Below are 23511 nucleotides of genomic sequence, written 5' to 3' on the forward strand. Positions count from 1 at the left end.
GCCGTCTTTTCTTTTTTTTTTTTTTTTACCAAGGTTCTTTAAACTGAAAGTGACTAGCTCCTTTGGGACAGGTTAAGCACAGTCCTTCTTTTCTGTATTCCCACAATGATTACAAACATTGGGAATCATATTTCACTACCCCTGCATTCAGGACTAAAATAATTTGTGACCCAACACCAGCTAAGTCAATTACAATGAGCAAAACACCAGTCCATCAGCTGAATATCTAGCAAATCTAAGCAAAGCAGGAGTGTCATAAACAGATAAGAAAGAGTTAATAGAACAAAAGGACTTCATATCTCTTTTGACTTCATATCTGTAAAGAGTTACAAGATCAGTGAGCCTCTCTGTCACCTGACCAGAGGACCAATCAGGGGACAGGATACTTTCAAATCTTGAGGGAGGGATGTTTTCATGTGTGCTGTTAGATTTTGGTGGTTGTTCACTCTGCGGGCTCAGAGGGACCAGATGTGCAACCAGGTTTCTCTCCAATCTCTTTGATACAGTCTCTTATATGTCCAGAATAGTGAGTACTAGGTAGATAAGGCGAGTTAGGCTTATGTTTGTTTTCTTTATTTGCAAATGTGTATTTGGCTGGAAGGAGTTCAAAGGTGTATTTTGCTGAAAGGATTTTAATTTGTACTTGTATACTTAGGCTGGGAGGGTATTCCCAGTGTCTATAGCTGAAAGACCCTGTAACATATTCCATCTTAAATTTACAAAGATAATTTTTACTGTTTTTTTCTTTAATTAAAAGCTTTTCTTGTTTAAGAACCTGATTTTTTCTTTTTATTCTGGTGAGACCCCAGGGGACTGGGTCTGGATCCACCAGGGAATTGGTGGGGAGAAAGGAGGGAAGGGGGAGAGAGAGGTTAATTTTCTCTCTGTGTTAGGATTACTTTCTCTCTCAGGGAGAGTCTGGGAGGGGGAGAGAGAAGGAGGGGGGAAGGTGAATTTTCCTCTCTGTTTTGAGATTCAAGGAGTTTGAATCACAGTAATCTTCCAGGGTAACCCAGGGAAGGGAAGCCTGGGAGAGGCAACGGTGAGGGAAAGGGTTTACTTTCCTTGTGTTAAGATCCAGAGGGTCAGGGTCTTGGGGGTCCCCGGGCAAGGTTTTGGGGGACCAGAGTGTACCAGGCACTGGAGTTCCTGGTTGGTGGCAGCGCTACAAGTACTAAGCTGGTAATTGAGCTTAGAGGAATTCATGCTGGTACTCCATCTTTTGGACACTAAGGTTCAGAGTGGGGAATTATACCATGGCAAGGAGCAAACTGTATTTACCTAAACACACCCAGGGTGTATCACCTGGTCTTGGGGATTTGCTGCTCTTCAATTTATCAATTTTCTGCAACACTTCCTCCTTTGTCATTGCAGGTTGACAGTTCCTCATCTTTCTTCCTGCAGGTTCCCAGAGAGCTATCCCACCCTCCTTCTCTATGCAGCCCCCACAAACTCTACCCCCACAATTCTCCTCTGCCCCCTCAGGTTCCCAGGATTCTAAACTTCCTCTCCCCCTCCCAGGAGTTATTGATTGTGCTGTCCCCGCATGATCCTCTTTGCACTGGGGCGGCGTGTGCTCTGGGGACTCACCCTGGTGTCACTAACGCAGATGATCTCTGAGCAAATGTCTTAATGGAGATGGGCCCTGAGACACAGCTCTGATGTCCCCAGCCAATGAAAATATCAACCAATGCTTTTAGCAGAAACAACAGGCTCCCAGCTCTAGTGATTGATTTACCTTTTGAAGGCACCTTCACACCACAGGGTTACAAAGCTATTTATTGTTTATAGTGAAAACTCCCAAATCACTGGTGATCGGACATTTAACTGCCAGAGCCACAAGCGCTCATGTTTAACCATTCAGTCTGCAAGAAACCCTTTAATGACTGTGCAGAGCACCAGTGCGCAGAGCAGAGCTAATCCAGGCAGAGGGTTACATAGTCCTCTGTATGTGGCACTGGAAAACTATGTAAGTAGTAAGCTCGATAGTATTCATCACCATACAAATTTTGACAGGTTTCCATGCCTCCTTTAGGGCTTATGTCCTGCCTTCCCACCCCCCATTTCCATTGGCGCCAAAGTGTGGTGCCGTCGGCCATTTTGAAAAAAAGTATGTGTTTGACTAGGGGAAGTGTTGTGTATGTTTGTGCTTATGTACATGGAGAGAAAAAGGTTGAAAGAAGAGTGTAAAGAGGAAAAAAGAGTATGAGTAAGGTTTAGAGAAAAAAAAGGAAATTTGAAAGGAGATAAGTAATTGAAGAAAAGATGCAGGTTATGAAAGAATAGAAAGATAGAACTTAAAGAAAAGGGAAATATTTGTTTTTGAAGGGCTAGTTTAAGAAAAAAAATAATATTAAAAACTAGGTTGAAAAAGGGAAAGGCAAAACCTGTTTGGGAGGCCCAGGGTAAAAAAGTGAATAAAAAGGCATTAAAACTATTGACTACCAGTGTAGGTTAAGAAAAAAGCATTAAAAACCAGGTTTAAAAAGGAAATTGACTAAAGCAAAACCTGTTTAGTAAGCACATAGCCAAAAACTATAAAGGGATACTAAGAAAAAAGCATTTAGAAAACATTAAAAACTAGGTTTAAAAAGAAAATTGACAAAGGCAAAGCCTGTTTGGTAAGCACAGTGTAAAAAAAGTAAAGAAAAAGCATTAAAACTATTCAATACCAGTGTAGCTTAAAAAAAATATCAAAAACTAGGTTTAAAAAAGGCAAAGCCTGTTTGGTAAGCACAGGGTAAAATTTACAAAGGCAAAGCCTGTTTGGTAAGCACAGGGTAAAAAAGCATTAAAACTATTGAATACCAGTGTAGGTTAAGAAAAAAGCTTTTAATATTATTAAATAATATTAAAAACAATACAAATAGGTTTAAAAGGGGAATTGACTGAAGCAAAACCTGTTTAGTAAGCACATGGCCAAAAACTATAAAGGGGTACTAAAAAAAAGCATTTAAAAAACATTAAAAACTAGGTTTAAAAAGGAAATTTACTACAGCAGTGTAATAAAAGTAAATAAAAACATTAAAACTATTCAATACCAATGTAGGTTAAGAAAAAAAGAAAGGTTAAAAAAAAGAACAGAAGAAAAAAAAAAAGCAATGATAGAGACCACATGGTGAAATCAGAATAAGACAGAGAGAAGCAGGCAGAGCCTGTTTAGTAAGCACAGGGTAAAAAAGTGAACAGAATCAACGTAGATTAAAAGAAAGAACAAGACAAGCAAAAAGAGAGTCCTCTACCTGTAGAGGGTAGAATCAAAGAGAGAGAGAGAATTGTCACCTTTTCTGTCTTTCTGTAGAATGAGGCAACTTTCCTGGTTCAGACCCTCTCAGACTTGTTATCACCGCCTTTGGATCGGACCAATCAGAGGTGGTTTTACAACACCATCATAGAATTTATTTTCCTGAACCAATCCTAGATTCCGAAGATTTTAAACAAGAGCCAACCCCCTTCTTCCCCCCACCCCCTCTCCTCGTTTCTTTCCCCCTCCCTTTTAATTGTTTTATTCTTATCTAAAAAAACAGACCCCAGCATTTTCCCGCCAGTAGCACTTTTACAAAGGGGTTTTTATAAAAGTTAAATTTATAAGCTTTTAGTAGCACACCATTTTTAAAGTTTTCCCCTAGGTTTTAAACTAACAGGGTTTTTTTTTTTCGTAAAAACAATGTGAAGCTGCAGCAAAGCTCCTGTTAGCAAAGCAGCCTCTGTGAGTTAGTGGATCAGAGATAAGAAGGCTGCTTTTTTCCCAAACTTGTTAATAAACACAAGTTAAAATTACCTTAAGTTTTGCAAAGGGATAAGACACAGCCCTTTTGTATGTGTTGTAATAAAAAATTATGCAGAAGCACCCCTGGTTTTTAGTAACAGACGGTATATAGTTTCCTTATTTTGTAAACCACTGAATTAGAGAGAAGATTGCTTCTTTCCCCACTTTTTAACAAATAGAAGTGAAAGTTTTGTAAAGGTGTAAACACTTGAAAAGACATGCCTAAATGAAGACACATTTTTTATTTAACCCCCTTGACATGTGTTTTAATGAAAAAGAGTGGGCAGAGGGATTATTATAAAAGTTAAAACCATAAGCTTTTAGTAATACACCATTTTTAACACATTAAAGTTACCTTAAGTTTTGCAAAGGAATAAGACACAACCCTTTCATATTTGAGTTGTAATAAAAAAAGAGCAGGCAGAAGCACCCCAGACCTAAACCCACAAAACCCTTACTAAGAAAAACTTTCCCTCCCCCCAAAGTTTTTAGTGAAAAGCACTTAAAACAGTCTTTTAAAGGTTGTGGATTAGAAAAGAAGAAGAACCCTTTGCAAAACTTAAGGTAATTTTAACTTGTGTTTATTAACAAGTTTAGGAAAGAAGCAGCCTTCTTATCTCTGATCGACTGACTCACAGAGGCTGCTTTGCTAACAGGAGCTTTGCTGCAGCTTCACATTGTTTTTACGAAAAAAAAAAACCCGTTAGTTTAAAACCTAGGGGAAAACTTTAAAAATGGTGTGTTACTAAAAGCTTATAAATTTAACTTTTATAAAAAACCCTTTGTAAAAGTGCTACTGGCGGGAAAATGCTGGGGTCTGTTTTTTTAGATAAGAATAAAACAGTTAAAAGGGAGGAGGGAAGAAAAGAGCAAAGCGGGTGTGGGAAGAAGGGGGGTTGGCTCTTGTTTAAAATCTTGGGACTCTAGGATTGGTTCAGGAAAATGAATTCTATGATGCTGTTGTAAAACCACCTCTGGTTGGTCCGATCGAAAGGCGGGGATAACAAGTCTGAGAGGGTCTGAACCAGGAAAGTTGCCTCATTCTACAGAAAGACTGCAAAGGTGAAAATTCTCTCTCTCTTTGATTCTACCCTGTGCTCTCTATCTTTGCTCTGTGCAAAGAGGACTCTCTTTTCACTTTTCTTGTCTTGTTCTTTCTTTTAACCTATGCTGATTCTGTTCACTTTTTTACCCTGTGCTTACTAAACAGGCTCTGCCTGCTTCTCTCTGTCTTATTCTGATTTCACCATGTGCTCTCTATCTTTACTCTTTTTTTTGTTCTGTTCTTTCTTTTAACCTTTAATATTAAATAGTTTTATTGTATTTTATTTACTTTTTTACACTGTGTCTTTCAAGCAGCCTTTGCCTTTGTAAATTCCTTTTTAAACCTAGTTTTTAATGTTTTAAAATGCTTTTTCTTAGCCTACATTGGTATTTAATAGTTTTAATGTGTTTTATTTACTAGGGTCTGAACCAGAAAAGTTGCCTCATTCTACAAAAAGACTGCAAAGGTAAAAATTTTCTCTCTCTTATTCTCTTTTTCACTCTCTTTTTTTGATTTTACCCTGAGCTTTCTATCTTTGCTCTTTGCATAGAGGAAATCATTCTAAATGCTTTTTTTTTAACTTACACTGGAATTTAATAGTTTTATTGTATTTTTCTTAGCAACTTTTAGTTTTTACCAGGGGCTTACTAAACAGGCTCTGCCTTTGTCAATTCTCTTTTTAAACCTAGTTTTTAATGTTTTTTAAATACTTTTTTTTAGTACCCCTTTATAGTTTTTGGCCATGTGCTTATTACAAAACAGGTTTTCCTTAAGTCAATTCCCCTTTTAAACCTATTTGTATTTGTGACAATCCCAGTAAAAGAAAAAGATTCGATCCCAAAGGACCAAGCCCCAGACCCAGGTCAATATACACATCGGATCTTACCCACAAATCACGCCGTTGCCAATCCTTTAAAATCTAAAGGTTTATTCATAAAAGGAAAAAGATAGAGATGAGAGCTAGAATTGGTTAAATGGAATCAATAACATACAGTAATGGCAAAGTTCTTAGTTCAGGCTTGTAGCAGTGATGGAGTAAACTGCAGGTTTAAATCAAGTCTCTGGAGAACATCCCCCACTGGGATGGGTCCTCAGTCCTTTGTGTAGATCTTCAGTTTGTAGCAAAGTCCCTCCAGAGGTAGGAAGCAGGATTGAAGACCAAATGGAGATGAGGCATCAGCCTCATATAGGTACTTCCAGGTGTAAGAACACTTCTTTGTTCTTACTGTGGAAAATTACAGCAAAATGGAGTTTGCAGTCACATGGGCCAGTTTCTGCACACCCTGCTGAGTTACAAGGCATATCTGCCTCCTCTCAATGGGTCAATTGTGTAGCTGATGGTCCTTAATGGGCCATCAAGCAGGCTAAGCAGAGCTAACACCCACTTACCTGGGATCTTTCCCAGTAACACAGCACAAGTTTGAAATATAGACAGTATAGAGCCAATACTTATAACTTCAACTACAAAATGATACAGACATACAGACAGCATAATCATAACCAGTAACTCATAACTTGGTCTTAGACACCTTATATGACCCCCTTTTACATAAGCTTTGGTACCACTACAGGAACTTGGTTGCAAACCATGTTCTGTATGGTCCCAGTTTACATCAATAACATCACAGTATTGTTTTTAATATTATTTAATAATATTGAAAGCTTTTTTCTTAACCTACACTGGTATTCAATAGATTTCTCTCTAATCCACCGATTTACAAAATAAGGGGGCTAATAACTGTCCCTAAAAGCTAGGGGTGCTTTATTCTATTACAACCCATACAAAAAAATGTGTCTTCATTTAGGTATGTTTTTTCAAGGGTTTATTAAGACCTTTACAAAACTTTCGCCTCTTTTTGTTAACAAATTACTTTTATAAACTAGCAGGCTGTGGCTTTAAACCTTAGGTAATATTTTTTATTTTACAATTATTTACAAAGCAATGCCTTTTTTTTCATAAGAAGTGTTCAGTTTAACAAGTTTTTGATATTAAAAGCAGACCTATGGCTTTTTTGTTTTGGCCTTTTCCTCTGTGATTTAAGCTCACAGAGGCTGCTTTGTTGCAGCTTTACATTGTTTTTACTAAAAAATAACCCTTGTTAGTTTAAAACCTAGAAAAAACTTTTATAAACAGGTTTTTTGTGTTTTTAAACCTGGGTTGTTTTTCCGGCCTAACGTGTTATTAAAACAACTATGCCAAAGAACAGAGTCTTTAAGTAGATCTGTTTTATGTGTTTATTTACTACGTTAAAAAGAGGGGATTTTAAACATTATTTTAAAAAACACATTTTAAAATGGTCTATAGTATGTGGTGTTCAGCTTTTGTTACAGGGTGGAAGAAAACAAAGGTTCTAGCTGTTTAGATAAGAGCAAAGCAGAGTGAGGGGACTTGTTTTTTTCTGGGAAAAAAGGCGGGAAGGTCATAGCTACACACTTTAGCTTTTTTAAACTTTAATGGTTAAAAAGTTTTTTTATAGTAAGTAAGTTACTATTCTTTTTAATATCTGTTTTTGGTGTCCTTTCCTTTTAAAAGGAGACCTAGGGCTTTTTTGTTATGTTCTGGCCTTTTTCTTTTTAATCACTGACTTAACAGGCTGTTTTTGCTAACAATGGCTTTTACTGCAAAAGCCTGCTGTCCTTATTTAAAATGGCCCATGTTAGCCTAAAACCCAGGGGGGACAATCTTTTTTGTCACAATACATTAGTTTTATAGCCCTAAACTGTTTCTGCAAACTTACATGTTATTAAAACAAACTTCTCTTTAATCCTTTGGTTTACAAAATAAGTGGAGCTATAAACTGTCTGTTACTAAAAAACCTGGGGTGCTTCTGCCTGCACTTTTTTATTACAACTCAAATATAAAAGGGTTGTGTCTTATTCCTTTGCAAAACTTAAGGTAACTTTAATGTGTTAAAAATGATGTATTACTAAAAGCTTATGGTTTTAACTTTTATAAAAATTCCTCTGCCCGCTCTTTTTCATTAAAACACTTATGTCAAGGGGGTTAAATAAAGAAATGTGTCTTTAGGCTGCCTGTTTTTCAAAGGGTGGTTCTTCTTTTCTAATCCACAACCTTTAAAAGGCTGTTTTAAGTGCCTTTCACTAAAAACCTTGGGGGGAGGGAAAGTTTTTCTTAGTAGGGGTTTTGTGGGTTTAGGTCTGGGGTGCTTTTGCCTGCTCTTTTTTTATAACTTAAATACAAAAGGGTTGTGTTTAGGGGATCAGAAGCAAACTCCTCTGTGATTTACAGAGGCTGCTTTTGCTAACAACACCTTTGCTTTTTTGTCTTTCTAATCCACTGGTTTACAGAATAAGGGGTTTATAAACCTGGGGTGCTTTTGCCTGCTTTTTTTTCTAAAACACTTATGCCAAGGGGGTTAAATAAAAAATGTCTTCATTTAGGCATGTCTTTTCAAGTGTTTACACCTTTACAAAACGTTCACTTCTGTTTGTTAAAAAGCGGGGAAAGAAGCAATCTTCTTCTTCTCTCTAATTCAGTGGCTTACAAAATAAGGAACTATAAACCATCTGTTACTAAATACCAGGGGTGCTTCTGCATAATTTTTTATTACAACACATACAAAAGGGTTGTGTCTTACGTTTGTCTTATCCCTTTGCAAAACTTAAGGTAATTTTAACTTGTGTTTATTAAAAAGTTTGGGAAAGAAGCAGCCTTCTTATCTCTAATCCACTAAATCACAGAGGCTGCTTTGCTGCAGCTTCATTGTTTTTACAAAAAAAAAAAAAACCCTGTTAGTTTAAAACTTAGGGGAAAACTTTAAAAAATGGTGTGTTACTAAAAGCTTATAAATTTAACTTTTATAAAAACCCTTTGTTAAAGGACTACGTGGCGGGAAAATGCTGGGGGTCTGTTTCTTTAGATAAGAATAAAACAGTTAAAAGGGAGGAGGGAAGAAAAGAGGAAAGGGGGTGGGGGAAGAAGGGGGGTTGGCTCTTGTTTAAAATCTTGGGACTCTAGGATTGATTCAGGAAAATGAATTCTATGATGCTGTTGTAAAACCACCTCTGATTGGTCCAATCCAAAGGCGGTGATAACAAGTCTGAGAGGGTCTGAACCAGGAAAGTTGCCGCATTCTACACAAAGACTGCAAAGGTGAGAAATCGCTCAATCTTTCTCTCTCTCTGTCTCTCTCTTTGATTCCACCCTGTGCTCTCTATCTTTGCTCTTTGCAAAGAGGACTCTCTTTTCGCTTTTCTTGTCTTGTTCTTTCTTTTAACCTAAGCTGATTCTGTTCACTTTTTTACCCTGCGCTTACTAAACAGGCTCTGCCTGCTTCTCTCTGTCTTACTCTGATTTCACCATGTGCTCTCTATCTTCACTCTTTTTTTTTGTTGTTCTATTCTTTCTTTTAACTTTTCTTTCTTTTTTTGTTAACTTATATTGGTATTGAATAGTTTTAATGTTTATTTACTTTTATTTCTCTGCCGTAGTAAATTTCCTTTTTAAACCTAGTTTTTAATGTTTTAAAATGTTTTTCTTAAACCTTCATTGGTATTGAATAGTTTAAATGTATTTTTATTTACTTTTTTACCCTGAGTTTTTCAAGTAGGCTTTGCCTTTGTAAATTTCCTTTTTAAACCTAGTTTTTAATGTTTTAAAAAAAATTTTCTTAGCCTACATTGGTATTTAAGTTTTAATGTGTTTTATTTACTAGGGTCTGAACCAGAAAAGTTGCCTCATTCTACAAAAAGACTGCAAAGGTAACAATTTTCTTTCTCTGTCTCTCTCATTCTCTTTTTCTCTTTCTTTCTTTGATTTTACCCTGAGCTTTTTATCTTTGCTCTTTGCAAAGAGGAAATCATTTTAAATGCTTTTTTTTTAACTTACACTGGTATTTAATAGTTTTATTGTATTTTTCTTAGCAACTTTTGTTTTTTGTTTTTTAGTTTTTACCAGGGGCTTACTAAACAGGCTCTGCCTTTGTCAATTCTCTTTTTAAACCTAATTTTTAATGTTTATTAAATGTTTTTTTTTTTTGTACCCCTTTATAGTTTTTGGCCATGTACTTACTAAACAGGTTTTGCTTCAGTGAATTCCCCTTTTAAGCCTATTTGTATTGTTTTTAATATTATTTAATAATAAAAGCTTTTTTCTTAACCTACACTGGTATTCAATAGGTTTTTATTTACTTTTTTACCCTGTGCTTACCAAACAGGCTTTGCCTTTGTCAATTTTCTTTTTAAACCTCGTTTTTATGCTTTTTTCTTAACCTACACTGGTAGTCAATGGTTTTAATGCCTTTTTATTCACTTTTTTATCCTGGGCCTCCCAAACAGGTTTTGCCTTTCCCTTTTTCAACCTAGTTTTTAATATTATTTAACTTTTTTCTTAAACCAGCCCTTCAAAAACAAGTATTTCCTTCTTTCTTTAAGTTCTATCTTTCTATTCTTTCATAACCTGCCTCTTTTCTTCAGTTACTTACCTCTCTTCTTTCAAATTTCCTTTTTTTCTCTCAACCTTACTCAGACTCTCTTTTTTCCTCTTTACACTCTTCTTTCAACCTTTTTCTCCATGTATACAAGCACAAACATACACAACACTTCCCTTAGTCAAACACATAAACGCACACATTTTTTCAAAATGGCCGACGGCACCACACTTTGGCGCCAATGGAAATGGGGGGTGGGAAGGCTGGACATAAGCCCTAAAAGAGGCATGGAAACCTGTCAAAATTTGTATGGTGATGAATACTATTGTGTCTAGTTCTGGTGTCCACAATTCAAAAAGGATATTTCATAATGTGGAGAGGGGTCATAGAAGAGCCATGAGAATGAATGGAGTGGAAAACATAACGTCATAGAGAAGGTTAAGGAGTTGCTTGATCAGTTTATAGGTACCTATATGGGGAACAGAAGTTTGATAACAGGGGTGTCTTCAATCTAGCAGACAAATGTGTAAGAGGATCCAATGACTGGAAGTTGAGGCTAGATGAATTCGCACTGGAAGTAAGGCACACAGTTTTAACCACTGGAACAACTGATCCAGGATTGCAGTGGATTCTCCACCACTGACACGTTTAAAATCGGGAGTGGCTATTTTTCTAAAAGACTTGCTCTAGATCAAGCACAGCTATTAGACTCAAAGCAGGAATTAATTCAGGGATATTCTGTTGTATTCTGCATGAGGTAAGATTGTCACATCAGCCCTTTCTGCCTTACGTCTGAACTGCGAAACCAGATATTGGGGGAAAGCCAGTGACTTGGGGGGTCTAAGGGTGGGGCAATTTTTTTCCCAGGAAAATGGGAGACAGAGCTAGGGGCAGGGAACCATGGACCAGGGTGTTTATTGGGAAGGCTAGGACATCCCCTGAACACATGGAAGCCCTGTCTTTGCCCTGGTCTCTACCTGTGAAGGATTGGACCTGTGACTGTGATTTTCCTCCCTTGTGTAGCTTGTGGGCTGGCTCAGTGGAGGCTACTGTTTGAGGTGCTGGGATATGTGTACAGAATGAGAGGATATGACACGGAGGGGTGATGTGTGAACTGAATGAATGGGTGCATGGAGCATGCTTCTCCCCTGGATCTGCACCAGCACAGAACCCACATTTTAGCATGCAAAGATCTTGCCCCCTCTCTCCTAACAAGCTGTGATCTGTGGGAGGGCCTCACTTTAGCAGCTAATCAACTGCTCAGATGTTTAGCCATTTTTTGATCCCTCCCTCATCTTCTTCCTACACCAGTCCTCATTGATTGTCACATGCTGCCTGCAATCAAACATGGTGTGTGGGGATGATCCTCTGTATTGCACAAAGCAGAGAGATTGGGATTGCCATGGACTATGTGCCAGGTATTTATTGTGTACAGAAAAGGCAGGGAGGGAGGGGAGCGTGAAAAGAGATACAGGTCTCAGCAAGGGCACAGGGAGCAGGACAGCCATGCAGCAGGGCATACTCTCTATCCTTCGCATAATGCAGCTTGGGTTTCTCATCTTCAGGTGCCACCAGATGCTCTTTGGCTGCAGTTTGGAAGAGGTGCCCTCAGACTGCACAGAACACGGGACACCCTGGCGATGGAGATGTTCTAACACAGCCAGAGAATGAGACTGTCACCCCCCAACTCACTCTGACTTCTGCTCTAGGGGACAGCTACACTGGTGACTCTACATATGTGTATGCTCAGGCTTGTGCTATAACCTCCTACTGTCCACACTTAAACTCCAGCAGCACCTGTCTCAAGGCAGGCAGAGGGTGAAGGAGCTAGCAAGCCTCAGGGCCATGGGTAAGCACGTGCCTTATCTGTGACATGGGGCCAGACCCAGGGGCCAGTTTGCAGTATGAAGAGGGGGAATGTGCCAGCTCTTAAGATTCATTAGTCCTCCACCCTCATTCCCACAATGACCCTTTTCTTCCTGACCGTTCCCAGTCTAGGTCCCTGCCCCCTGAGCACTGGTGTTAGTGTGTGGCCCTGACTGGCCACAGAAGGCAGTCTGGCTTTCCACTGCTCGCCTTAGAGGTGAAAATGGATCCTGCACTGAGAGCAGCAGCTTGGCCCACCAAGCAAACCCGGATGCTGATCAATGCGTGGGTGCAGTACACTGTGTGCCACGAATTTTCCCAGAGCACCAAGAACATTTCCCTGTATCCAGAAATTTCACAGAGGATGGAGCAGGAGGCAATCAGCAAATTCCATCCCTATGCTGTGAATGCATGAAGCACTTGAGGCTCCTGTACAGGCTGCCAAAGACTTAAGCAGTTCTTCCAGGAGGGCTCGTCGTACATACCCCTTCTACAAGAAGCTGGACCAGGTGCTGTCTAGGGCTCACGATCCCCTGCTCAACCATGCTGGCCTCATTCTCCAAGAGGCAGGGACGGCTCTAGCATTTCAGCTGCCCCAAGCATGCAGGCAGGCTGCCTTCAGCAGCTTGCCTGTGGGAGGTCCCAGGTCACGCAGATCTGGTGGCATGCAGCCGGTGGTCCGCCGGTCATGCAGCTTCGGAATCCGCAGAACTGGTGGACCTCCCACAGGCATGCCACTGAAGGTTGCCTGACTGTTGCCCTCGCGGGGACCGGCAGGGTGCCCCCAGTGGCTTGCCGCCCCAGTCGCATGCTTGGAGCACTGGTGCCTGGAGCTGGCCCTGCCAAGAGGACACTGATGGGGGCCAGCGTGAGAAGGCAGCAGAGACTGTGGAGGACACCCCAGAGGATGAGGAGAATGTGATTCTACACCTGTACCTGCAGGAGCAGGTTGAAGAAGCCCCCCCATGACGAACTGAGGAAGACCTCCCGAGCTGTGTCAGGAACCAGAATCTGAGGCTTGTCAGCTGCAATGCCTCATCATTAATATCCCTTCTTGCTCTGGTGCTTCAATCTCAGTTTTAAGATCCAGGGCATTTAAAATACTGTGCGCTGACTTTTTCTCCTTGTTGCAGCAAAAACTCCAGCTGGTTTTTCAGGGTCACCGGCAGTGCAAATCTGCTTCCTCCACCTTCATAGATGACCAAATCCCTCCATTCAGCAGTATGTGATCCACTGGGCCTTGCAGGACGATTGACTAGTAACCTTTTCAGTTCACTGACTCGCCTGCCCAATGCAGGGGACAAAGTATTGGGCTATGGGTGCCATCGATGGCCCTGCACAGTTTGGAAACCCCATTAACTGAAAACCAACTAGAAGTGCTGGAACTTTTCTTAGGACACCCACCTGTGGGTACATTAGTGTTCACTGCCCCACAAACCTGCACGGCCGCAACCCTGACAGTGGATGGGTCAACTGCAAAGTGGTTTACAATGGACCTATAGCTGTCTGGTGTAGCCTGCATCCACAGGGCAACAGCCATCCACTTCTGAACTGGTGCATCTTCCCTGAATCAAGTGTTCTGGTGCTGGAGAGTTGGCTCAAGCTCTGCACAGAGCTCCATGTAGGTCTATTGCCTCATTCGGCACAAAATTTAGATCCTACCATATGGTGCTGGTTCTTCATCAGATGTGACAGTCACTAGAAGGATGCACTGTGACAATCTGGACATTCACATAACTATACTGTGTGAGCAGAATTGACTTGTCAGTGCCCCACAGGGTCAGTCATCTTCGATGTGTCAGAAAATGCTGCCCAAATTCCATCCAGCAGCTTGCTGAGCACCCACTTCACTGCATAACGATTTATCCCTCAGTAAGGAACGAGAGACGAACCAGATCATCCAATTGCTCAATGTCTTCTACCCAGTTCTGTAGGAATAACAATCAGAGAGTGACATGATCAAGAACTGCCACAGGCAAGCATGTGAAGGCGGAGGGCAGTACCAATATCCCACAGCAGAGCGGTTCTTGTAGTGTCTCCCTGTGATACACAGAGCCCTGAGATACCACCCCTGAAATGGCAGGGCTACTGCTGTGTACTTACAGTGGCAGTGTGGCCACTGGGTTTTGCATGTACACAGTGTTATACCTGTTTCCATCAACGTACAGGTGGACGCAAATGTGAGCATAGTCTTAGCTTGAGGGGAAAAAGCTCTCGCCAACATAAGCTACAAATCAGACCAGTCGCATTTAAAAAAAAAAAAGTACAATGCTGGTGTGAGGTGGTGATTACTCTAGAGGTCACTTTGCCACAGAAAGCTGAATCCAAAGCCCAGGGAACGATTCCCTTTGATTCAGTGGGTTTTGGAGCAGACCCATAAAGCTGATTCATGCCCCACTGAAGTCAATGGGAGTTTTGCAGTCAGGGCGGGCTTAAGCCAGTGCGGGGCCCGATTCTTGGGGCATGTACTCTCCAAATGGCACTTCAAATTTCCACGCTCAGGCGGAGGTAACTGGGCTGAGGGGTTGCGAGGCTCCAGCTGAAGGAGAGGGAATGAGGGGTTGCAGAGTTCTCGCTGAGGTAGCTGGGCCGCGGGACTTGCCGGGGTAGCAGGACTGCGGAATCCTGGGGCTCTGACCAGAGGAGCAGTGTGGTGGGGTTGCAGTGCTCTGGCCAGGAGAGCGGTGCTGCGGAGTTGCAGAGCTCCGGCCGAGAGCGCAGCTGCTGGAGTTGTGGGGGTCCGGCCGAGTGGCGGGGCAGCGGGACTTCCTGCGCTCGGCTGGGGTAGCGGGGTTGCGGGGCTCCGGCAGGGGTAGCGGGACTGCAGGTTTGCGGGGCTTCGGCTGGGAAAGTGGGGCTGCAGGGCTCCGGCTGGGAGTGTGGGATTGTGGGGCTCTGGCCAGGGTGGTGGGGCCACGGGAGTTGCCGTGCTCTGCCGAGAGAGTGCGACCACGGGATTGCGGGGCTCCAGCTGGGAGAGCTGGGCTGCGGGACTTGTCCCACTCCAGTGGGGGGAGCGGGACCGCAGGAACCCTGGGCTCCGCCGGAGAGCGGGGTTGTGGGGGTCCAGCCAGGGTGGCGGGGCCACGGGAGTGCGACCTCGGGACTCCGTCCGGGAGAGCACATTCGCAGGTTTGCTGGCCTCTAGCTGGGATAGCGGGGCTGCGGGATTTTACACGATCCAGCGTGGGGAGCGGGACCGCGGGGTCCCTGGGCTCCGACCGGGAGAGCGGGACGGCAGGGTTCCGGCCAGGGGAGCAGGATTGTGGGGCTCTGACTGAGAGAGTGAGGCTGTGGGGTTCCGGGGCTCTGGGTGGGTTAGCGGGGTTGCGGGACTCTATCCGGTGCACTGGGGCTTTCAGCTGGGAGAGCAGGGCCGCGAGACATCCCATGCTCCAGCGCGGGAAGTGGGACCGGGGGGACCGTGGGATCCACCAGGGGAGTGGGACGGCAGGGTTGCGGGCTACTGGCCTCAAAAGCAGGACGAGCCGGGCTCTGGCAAGGGGACGGGATTGCAGGTTGGCCAGGTTCCGTCCAGGGTGACGGGAGTTGCCGGGCTCCAGCCGGGGCGGCGGAACTGCAGGTTTGCCGGGCATCGGAACCACAGGTTTGCGGGGCTCCTGGCCGGGGCTCCTGGCCGGGACCGCGGGTTTGCGGGGCTCCTGGCCGGGGCTCCTGGCCGGGACCGCAGGAATTGCGGGGCTCAGGCCAGGGCTCGGGCCAGGACCGCAGGAGTTGCGGGGCTCCTGGCCGGGACCGTGGGGCTTGGGGCGGGGCTCCTGGCCGGGTTTGCGGGGCTCAGGGCGGGACCGCGGGTTTGCCGAGCTCGGGCCGGGACCGCAGGAGTTGCGGGGCTTGGGCTTGGACCAGGACCGCAGGAGTTGCGGAGCTCCTGGCCGGGACTGCTGCTTTGAGGGGCTCGGGGCGGGTCTCCTGGCCGGGACCGCTGGTTTGCGGGGCTCGGGGCGGGACTCCTGGCCGGGTTTGCGGGGCTCGGGGCGGGACCGCGGGTTTGCCGAGCTCGGGCCGGGACCGCAGGAGTTGCGGGGCTCCTGGCTGGGACTGCTGGTTTGCGGGACTCGGGCCAGGGCTCGGGCTGGGACCGCAGGAGTTGCGGAGCTCCTGGCCGGGACTGCTGGTTTGCGAGGCTCAGGGCGGGGCTCCTGGCCGGGACCGCGGGTTTGCCGAGCTCGGGCCGGGACCGCAGGAGTTGCGGGGCTCCTGGCTGGGACTGCTGGTTTGCGGGGCTCGGGCCAGGGCTCCTGGCCGGGACCGCAGGAGTTGCGGGGCTCCTGGCCAGGACCGCAGGTTTTGCGGGGCTCAGGGCGGGGCTCCTGGCCGGGACCGCGGGTTTGCCGGGCTCGGGCTGGGACCGCAGGAGTTGCGGGGCTCCTGGCCGGGACTGCTGGTTTGCGGGGCTCGGGCCGGGACCGCAGGAGTTGCCGGGCTCGGGCCGGGACCGCAGGAGTTGTGGGGCTCCGAGCCGGGACCGCTGGTTTGCGGGGTTCGGGCAGGGCTCTCGGCCGGGACCGCAGGAGTTGCGGGGCTTGGGCTCGGGCCGGGACCGCAGGAGTTGCGGGGCTCGTGGCCGGGGCTCCGGGCCGGGACCGCAGGAGTTGCGGGGCTCCGGGCCGGGACCGCAGGAGTTGCGGGGCTCCGGGCCGGGACCGCAGGAGTTGCGGGGCTCGGGCGAGGCTCTTGGCCGGGACCGTGGGAGTGGCGGGGCTCGGTCCCGGGCTCCGGGCCGGGACCGCAGGAGTTGCAGGGCTCCGGGACGGGACCGCGGGTTTACGGGGCCCGGTCTCGGGCCGGCACCGCAGGAGTTGCGGGGCTCGGGCGGGGCTCCTGGCCGCGAGCGCAGGAGTTGCGGGGCTCCGGCCGGGTGTGCTGGTTTGCAGGGCTCGGGCGGGGCTCTCGGCTGGGACTGCTGGAGTGGCAGGGCTCCTGGCCGGGACTTCTGGTTTGCGGGGCTCCTGGCCGGGATCGCGGGAGTTGCGGGGCTCCTGGCCGGGATCGTGGGAGTTGCGGGGCTCGGGGCAGGGCTCCGGGCCAGGAGTGCTGGTTTGCAGGGCTCTGGCGGGGCACTCGGCCGGGACCGCAGGAGTTGCGGGGCTCGGGCCGGGACCGCAGGAGTTGCCGGGCTCCTGGCTGGGACCGCTGGTTTGCGGGACTCGGGCCAGGGATCCTGGCCGGGACCGCAGGAGTTGCGGGGCTCGGGCCGGGACCGCAGGAGTTGCGGGGCTCCTGGCCTGGACCGCGGGAGTTGCGGGGCTCGGGGCGGGGCTCCTGGCCGGGACCGCGGGTTTGCGGGGCTCGGGGCGGGGCTCCTGGACGGGACCGCGGGAGTTGCGGGGCTCCTGGACGGGACCGCGGGAGTTGCGGGGCTCCTGGACGGGACCGCGGGAGTTGCGGGGCTCCTGGACGGGACCGCGGGAGTTGCGGGGCTCGGGCGGAGACCGCAGCAGTTGTGGGGCTCGGGCGGGGACCGCGGGAGTTGTGGGGCTCGGGCGGGGACCGCGGGAGTTGCGGGGCTCGGGCCAGGCCCCGGGCGGGGACCGCAGCAGTTGTGAGGCTCCTGGCCGGGGCTCCTGGTCGGGACCGCGGGAGTTGCGGGGCTCGGGCCCGGTCTCGGGCCGGGACCGCGGGAGTTGCGGGGCCCGGGCCGGGGCTCGGGCGGGGACCGCGGGAGTTGCGGGGCCCGGGCCGGGGCTCGGGCGGGGACCGCGGGAGTTGCGGGGCCCGGGCCGGGACCGCGGGAGTTGCGGGGCTCCTGGCCGGGACCGCGGGAGTTGCGTGGCTCGGGGCACGGCTCCTGGCCGGGAGTGCTGGTTTGCAGGGCTCGGGCGAGCTCTCGGCCGGGACCGCAGGAGTTGCGGGGCTCCTGGTTGGGACCGCTGGTTTGCGGGACTCGGGCCAGGGATCCGGGCCGGGACCGCAGGAGTTGCGGGGCCCCTGGCCGGGACCGCAGGAGTTGCGGGGCCCCTGGCCGGGACCGCAGGAGTGGCGGGACTCGTGACAGGGCTCGGGCCGGGACCGCAGGAGTGGCGGGGCTCCTGGCCGGGACCGCTGGTTTGCGGGGCTCCTGGCCGGGACTTCTGGTTTGCGGGCCTCGGGCCAGGGATCCTGGCCGGGACCGCGGGAGTTGCGGGGCTCCGGGCCGGGACCGCGGGAGTTGCGGGGCTCCGGGCCGGGACCGCGGGAGTTGCGGGGCTCCGGGCCGGGACCGCGGGAGTTGCGGGGCTCGGGCCGGGACCACGGGAGTTGCGGGGCTCGGGGCAGGGCTCCTGGCCGGGAGTGCTGGTTTGCAGGGCTCGGGCGGGGCTCTCGGCCGGGACCGCAGGAGTTGCGGGGCTCCTGGCTGGGACCGCTGGTTTGCGGGACTCGGGCCAGGGATCCTGGCCGGGACCGCGGGAGTTGCGGGGGCTCGGGCCGGGACCGCGGGAGTTGCGGGGCTCGGGCCGGGACCGCGGGAGTTGTGGGGCTCGGGGCAGGGCTCCTGGCCGGGACCGCGGGTTTGCGGGGCTCGGGGCGGGACCGCAGGAGTTGCGGGGCTCCTGGCCGGGACCGCGGGTTTGCGGGGCTCGGGGCGGGGCTCCTGGCCGGGACCGCGGGAGTTTCGGGGCTCCTGGCCGGAACCGCGGGAGTTGCGGGGCTCGGGCCGGGACCGCAGGAGTTGCAGGGCTCCGGGCCGGGACCACAGGAGTTGCAGGGCTCGGGGCAGGGCTCCTGGCCGGGAGTGCTGGTTTGCAGGGCTCGGGCGGGGCTCTCGGCCGGGACCGCAGGAGTTGCGGGGCTCCTGGCTGGGACCGCTGGTTTGCGGGACTCGGGCCAGGGATCCTGGCCGGGACCGCGGGAGTTGCGGGGCTCGGGCCGGGACCGCGGGAGTTGCGGGGCTCGGGGCGGGGCTCCTGGCCGGGACCGCAGGAGTTGCGGGGCTTGGGCCGGGACCGCAGGAGTTGCGGGGCTCCTGGCCGGGACCGCGGGTTTGCGGGGCTCGGGGCGGGGCTCCTGGCCGGGACCGCGGGTTTGCGGGGCTCGGGGCGGGGCTCCTGGCCGGGACCGCGGGTTTGCGGGGCTCGGGCCGGGACCGCGGGAGTTGCGGGGCTCTGGCCGGGACCGCGGGAGTTGCGGGGCTCCTGGCCGGGACCGCGGGAGTTGCGGGGCTCGGCGGGGCTCCTGGCCGGGACCGCGGGAGTTTCGGGGCTCCTGGCCGGAACCGCAGGAGTTGCGGGGCTCGGGCCGGGACCGCAGGAGTTGCAGGGCTCCTGGCCGGGACCGCGGGAGTTGCGGGGCTCGGGGCAGGGCTCCTGGCCGGGAGTGCTGGTTTGCAGGGCTCGGGGCGGGACCGCGGGAGTTGCGGGGCTCCTGGCCGGGACCGCGGGAGTTGCGGGGCTCGGGGCGGGGCTCCTGGCCGGGACCGCAGGAGTTGCGGGGCTTGGGCCGGGACCGCAGGAGTTGCGGGGCTCCTGGCCGGGACCGCGGGTTTGCGGGGCTTGGGGCTGGGCTCCTGGCCGGGACCGCGGGAGTTGCGGGGCTCCTGGCCGGGACCGCGGGAGTTGCGGGGCTCGGGGCGGGACCGCGGGAGTTGCGGGGCTCCTGGCCGGGACCGCGGGAGTTGCGGGGCTCGGGGCGGGGCTCCTGGCCGGGACCGCGGGAGTTTCGGGGCTCCTGGCCGGAACCGCGGGAGTTGCGGGGCTCGGGCCGGGACCGCAGGAGTTGCAGGGCTCCTGGCCGGGACCGCGGGAGTTGCGGGGCTCGGGGCAGGGCTCCTGGCCGGGAGTGCTGGTTTGCAGGGCTTGGGCGGGGCTCTCGGCCGGGACCGCAGGAGTTGCGGGGCTCCTGGCTGGGACCGCTGGTTTGCGGGACTCGGGCCAGGGATCCTGGCCGGGACCGCGGGAGTTGCGGGGCTCCTGGCCGGGACCGCGGGAGTTGCGGGGCTCCTGGCCGGGACCGCGGGAGTTGCGGGGCTCGGGGCGGGGCTCCTGGCCGGGACCGCGGGAGTTGCGGGGCTCCTGGCCGGAACCGCGGGAGTTGCGGGGCTCGGGCCGGGACCGCAGGAGTTGCAGGGCTCCTGGCCGGGACCGCGGGAGTTGCGGGGCTCGGGGCAGGGCTCCTGGCCGGGAGTGCTGGTTTGCAGGGCTCGGGCGGGGCTCTCGGCCGGGACCGCAGGAGTTGCGGGGCTCCTGGCTGGGACCGCTGGTTTGCGGGACTCGGGCCAGGGATCCTGGCCGGGACCGCGGGAGTTGCGGGGCCCGGGCCGGGACCGCGGGAGTTGCGGGGCCCGGGCCGGGACCGCGGGAGTTGCGGGGCCCGGGCCGGGACCGCGGGAGTTGCGGGGCTCGGGCCGGGGCCCGGGCGGGGACCGCGGGAGTTGCGGGGCTCGGGCCGGGGCCCGGGCGGGGACCGCAGCAGTTGTGAGGCTCCTGGCCGGGGCTTCTGGCCGGGACCGCGGGAGTTGCGGGGCTCGGGGCCGGGACCGCGGGAGTTGCGGGGCTCGGGCCGGGACCGCGGGAGTTGCGGGGCTCCTGGCCGGGACTGTTGTTTTGCGGGGCTCGGGCGGGGCTCTCAGCCGGGACTGCAGGAGTGGCGGGGCTCCTGGCCGGGACCGCTGGTTTGCGGGGCTCCTGGCTGGGACTTCTGGTTTGCGGGGCTCGGGCCAGGGATCCTGGCCGGGACCGCAGGAGTTACGGGGCTCGGGCCGGGACCGCAGGAGTTGCGGGGCTCCTGGCCGTGACCGCTGGTTTGCGGGGCTCCTGGCCGTGACCGCTGGTTTGCGGGGCTCAGGAGAGGGCTCGGGCCGGGAGCGCAGGAGTTGCGGGGCTTGGGCTTGGGCTTGGGCTCGGGCCGGGAGCGCAGGAGTTGCGGGGCTTGGGCTTGGGCTTGGGCTCGGGCCGGGACCGCAGGAGTTGCGGGGCTCCTGGCTGGGACCGCTAGTTTGCGGGACTCGGGCCAGGGATCCTGGCCGGGACCGCTGGTTTGCGGGGCTCGGGGTGGGGCTCCTGGCCGGGACCGCGGGTTTGCGGGGCTCGGGGCGGGGCTCCTGGCCGGGACCGCAGGTTTGCGGGGCTCGGGCTAGGACCGCGGGTTTGCCGAGCTCGGGCCGGAATCGCAGGAGTTGCGGGGCTTGGGCTCGGGCCGGGACCGCATGAGTTGCGGGGCTCCTGGCTGGGACTGCTGGTTTGCGGGGCTCGGGCCGGGGCTCCTGGCCGGGACCGCAGGAGTTGCGGGGCTCCTGGCCGGGACCGCAGGAGTTGCGGGGTTCGGGCGGGGCTCTCGGCCGGGACCTCAGGAGTTGCGGGGCTTGGGCTCGGGGCGGGGACCGCGGGAGTTGCGGGGCTCGGGGCGGGGACCGCGGGAGTTGCGGGGCTCGGGGCGGGGCTCGGGGCGGGGACCGCGGGAGTTGCGGGGCCCGGGCCGGGGCTCGGGGCGATGACCGCGGGAGTTGCGGGGCCCGGGCCGGGGCTCGGGGCGGGGACCGCGGGAGTTGCGGGGCCCGGGCCGGGGCCGCGGGAGTTGTGGGGCCCGGTCTCGGGCCGGGGCCGCGGGAGTTGCGGGGCCCGGGTCCGGTCTCGGGCCGGGGCCGCGGGAGTGGCGGGGCTCCTGACCAGGACTGCTGGTTTGCGGGGCTCGGGACAGGGCTCGGGCCGGGACCGCAGGAGTTGCGGGGCTCGGACTGGGGCTCTGGCCGAGACCGCGGGGCTCGGGCCAGGGCCGCGGGGTTGCGGGGCTTGGGCCGGGACCGCAGGAGTTGCGGGGCTCCGGCCGGTACCGCGGGTTTCCGGAGCTCCGGCCGGGACCGTGGGTTTGCATGGCTCGGCCGGAACCGCTGGATTTGCAGGGCTCTGGCTCGAGCCGGACCCGCGGGAGGTGCGGGGCTCCAGCAGCGGTAGCAGCACCGCAGGTTTGCGGGCCTGCGGCCGGGAAAGTGGGACCGCAGGTGTGCGGGGCTCCGGCCCGGAAAGCAGGACTGCGGGCCTCCGGCTGGGAGAGCGGGACGGCGGGGTTGTGAGCCTCTGGCCTTGAGAGCGGGGCTTCGGGGCTCCGCCTGGGTGGCTGGGCGTCGGGAGTTGCCGCGCTCCAGCCGGGGTCCCTGGGCTCCGGCTGGGTTGGAGGGACTGCGGGGTTGCAGGGCTCCACTCAGGGTAGCGGTGCTGCGGTGTTGCAGGGCTCCAGCCGGGATAGAGGGGCCGCGGGGTCCCTGGGCTCCGGGAGAGGGAGCAGGACGGTGGGGTTGCAGAGTTCCGGCCAGGGGAGTGGTACCGCGGGGTGACGGAGCTGTGGCCAAAAGAGCGGGGTGGCAGGGCTCTGGCCGGGGTGGCAGGGCAGCGGGAGTTGCAATGCTCGGCCGTGGGAGCGCAGCCATGGGTTTGCGGGGCTCCAGCCTCGAGAGCTGGGCTGCGGGTTTCAGGTGAGGAGAGCGGGGCTGCCGGGCTCCGGCCTCGGTAGCAGGGCCACGGGACTTGCCACGCTCTGCTGGGGAAGCGAGACTGTGGGGTTGCGGGGCTCCAGCTGGGGGAGCGGTGTTGCGGGGCTCCGGCTGGGGGAGGAGAGCCATGGGATTGCGGGGCTCCTGCCGGGAGAGCAGGGCTGCGGAGTCCCTGGGCTCCAGCCGGGGGAGAGGGACGGCGGGGTTGCGTGGCTCCGGCCGGGAGAGCCGGGCCAAAAGGCAAAAGCTGACATTAACATTGTTTCAGTCTCTGTGTTACTTGACATTGTGTATTCAGTGTTACCATAGAAGGGAAGGGCTCTGCATAGACGGAAATTTGCCTGGGCATTGGTAGAAAATGTTCAGTAAAATTTTGCTTTAAAAATTAAACCTGGCGCTTTGTCATCTTGTGTCATTTTTATTTCTTGGCTTTCAGCTATTTAAATGAACTCTGAAACTTTCATAGTGACTGTTTCCTATCTGACATTGTATCTCTCTAATCTCCTTCATAATCATCATTGACTTTTTCCCATTTTAATACTATCCCATAGTATCAGAGAGAGTGAGAAAAATAGCAAATAAAGGTACATGACTATCTGTCTATCCCTACAGAGAATGATAGATATACGTGCATCTGTCTCACATAGAGAGATGTGATGTATTCCCTGCAGTGCAGCTGACGCCAGTGGCTGCAGTATTAGGCCTATTGAGCAGGTGAAATTCCCTAGGAAGGTTTAATTTGCTCTTCTCACCAGCTTTGCTCAGATGCTGTCTGAACATGGGGCCATGCAGGTGTGAACAATCCCTTAATATATTAAGGTCAAATTCCACCTTGAATTACCATTCCCCTCCCCAGTGGCTCTAGGTTTTTTGCTACCCCAAGCAAAAAAAAAATTGGCTGCCCCCCACTCCAGTCCTGGGCCCTCCACCCCCCAAGCCCTCCCCCACCCACACCCCTGGTTGCCCCAACCCTGGGCTCCCTCTCCTTCACCACAGCAATCCCTGTTTATAACTG

General features: G+C 52.8%; 1 protein-coding gene and 2 long non-coding RNA genes across 4 annotated transcripts; all 3 read left to right on the forward strand.

Moving 5' to 3' along the window:
* The first annotated feature begins 4738 nt into the window (after window positions 1–4738).
* Window positions 4739–14344, forward strand: LOC127051110 (uncharacterized). Of its 2 annotated transcripts, XR_007774385.1 has the most exons (5): window positions 4739–4831; window positions 5235–5280; window positions 8861–8928; window positions 9491–9536; window positions 11770–14344. It is a non-coding gene; the product is annotated as an uncharacterized LOC127051110 (long non-coding RNA). The 2 variants fall into 2 exon arrangements; XR_007774386.1 differs by lacking the exon at window positions 8861–8928.
* A 189-nt stretch (window positions 14345–14533) lies between these two features.
* On the forward strand, window positions 14534–20817 carry LOC127052365 (uncharacterized). The gene is made up of 11 exons (XM_050955964.1): window positions 14534–14578; window positions 15914–16208; window positions 16278–16378; window positions 16507–16565; window positions 16606–16745; window positions 18956–19135; window positions 19293–19393; window positions 19784–19855; window positions 19896–19925; window positions 20128–20199; window positions 20652–20817. The coding sequence occupies exons 1-11, from the start codon at window positions 14534–14536 to the stop codon at window positions 20802–20804; spliced, it is 1248 nt and encodes a 415-aa protein (XP_050811921.1). The 3' UTR covers window positions 20805–20817.
* A 1099-nt stretch (window positions 20818–21916) lies between these two features.
* LOC127051122 (uncharacterized) lies at window positions 21917–22886 on the forward strand. The gene is made up of 2 exons (XR_007774403.1): window positions 21917–21971; window positions 22008–22886. It is a non-coding gene; the product is annotated as an uncharacterized LOC127051122 (long non-coding RNA).
* The last annotated feature ends 625 nt before the right edge of the window (window positions 22887–23511 follow it).

Source organism: Gopherus flavomarginatus, chromosome 5, assembly GCF_025201925.1.
Source record: "Gopherus flavomarginatus isolate rGopFla2 chromosome 5, rGopFla2.mat.asm, whole genome shotgun sequence".
Classification (NCBI taxonomy): Eukaryota; Metazoa; Chordata; order Testudines; family Testudinidae; genus Gopherus; species Gopherus flavomarginatus.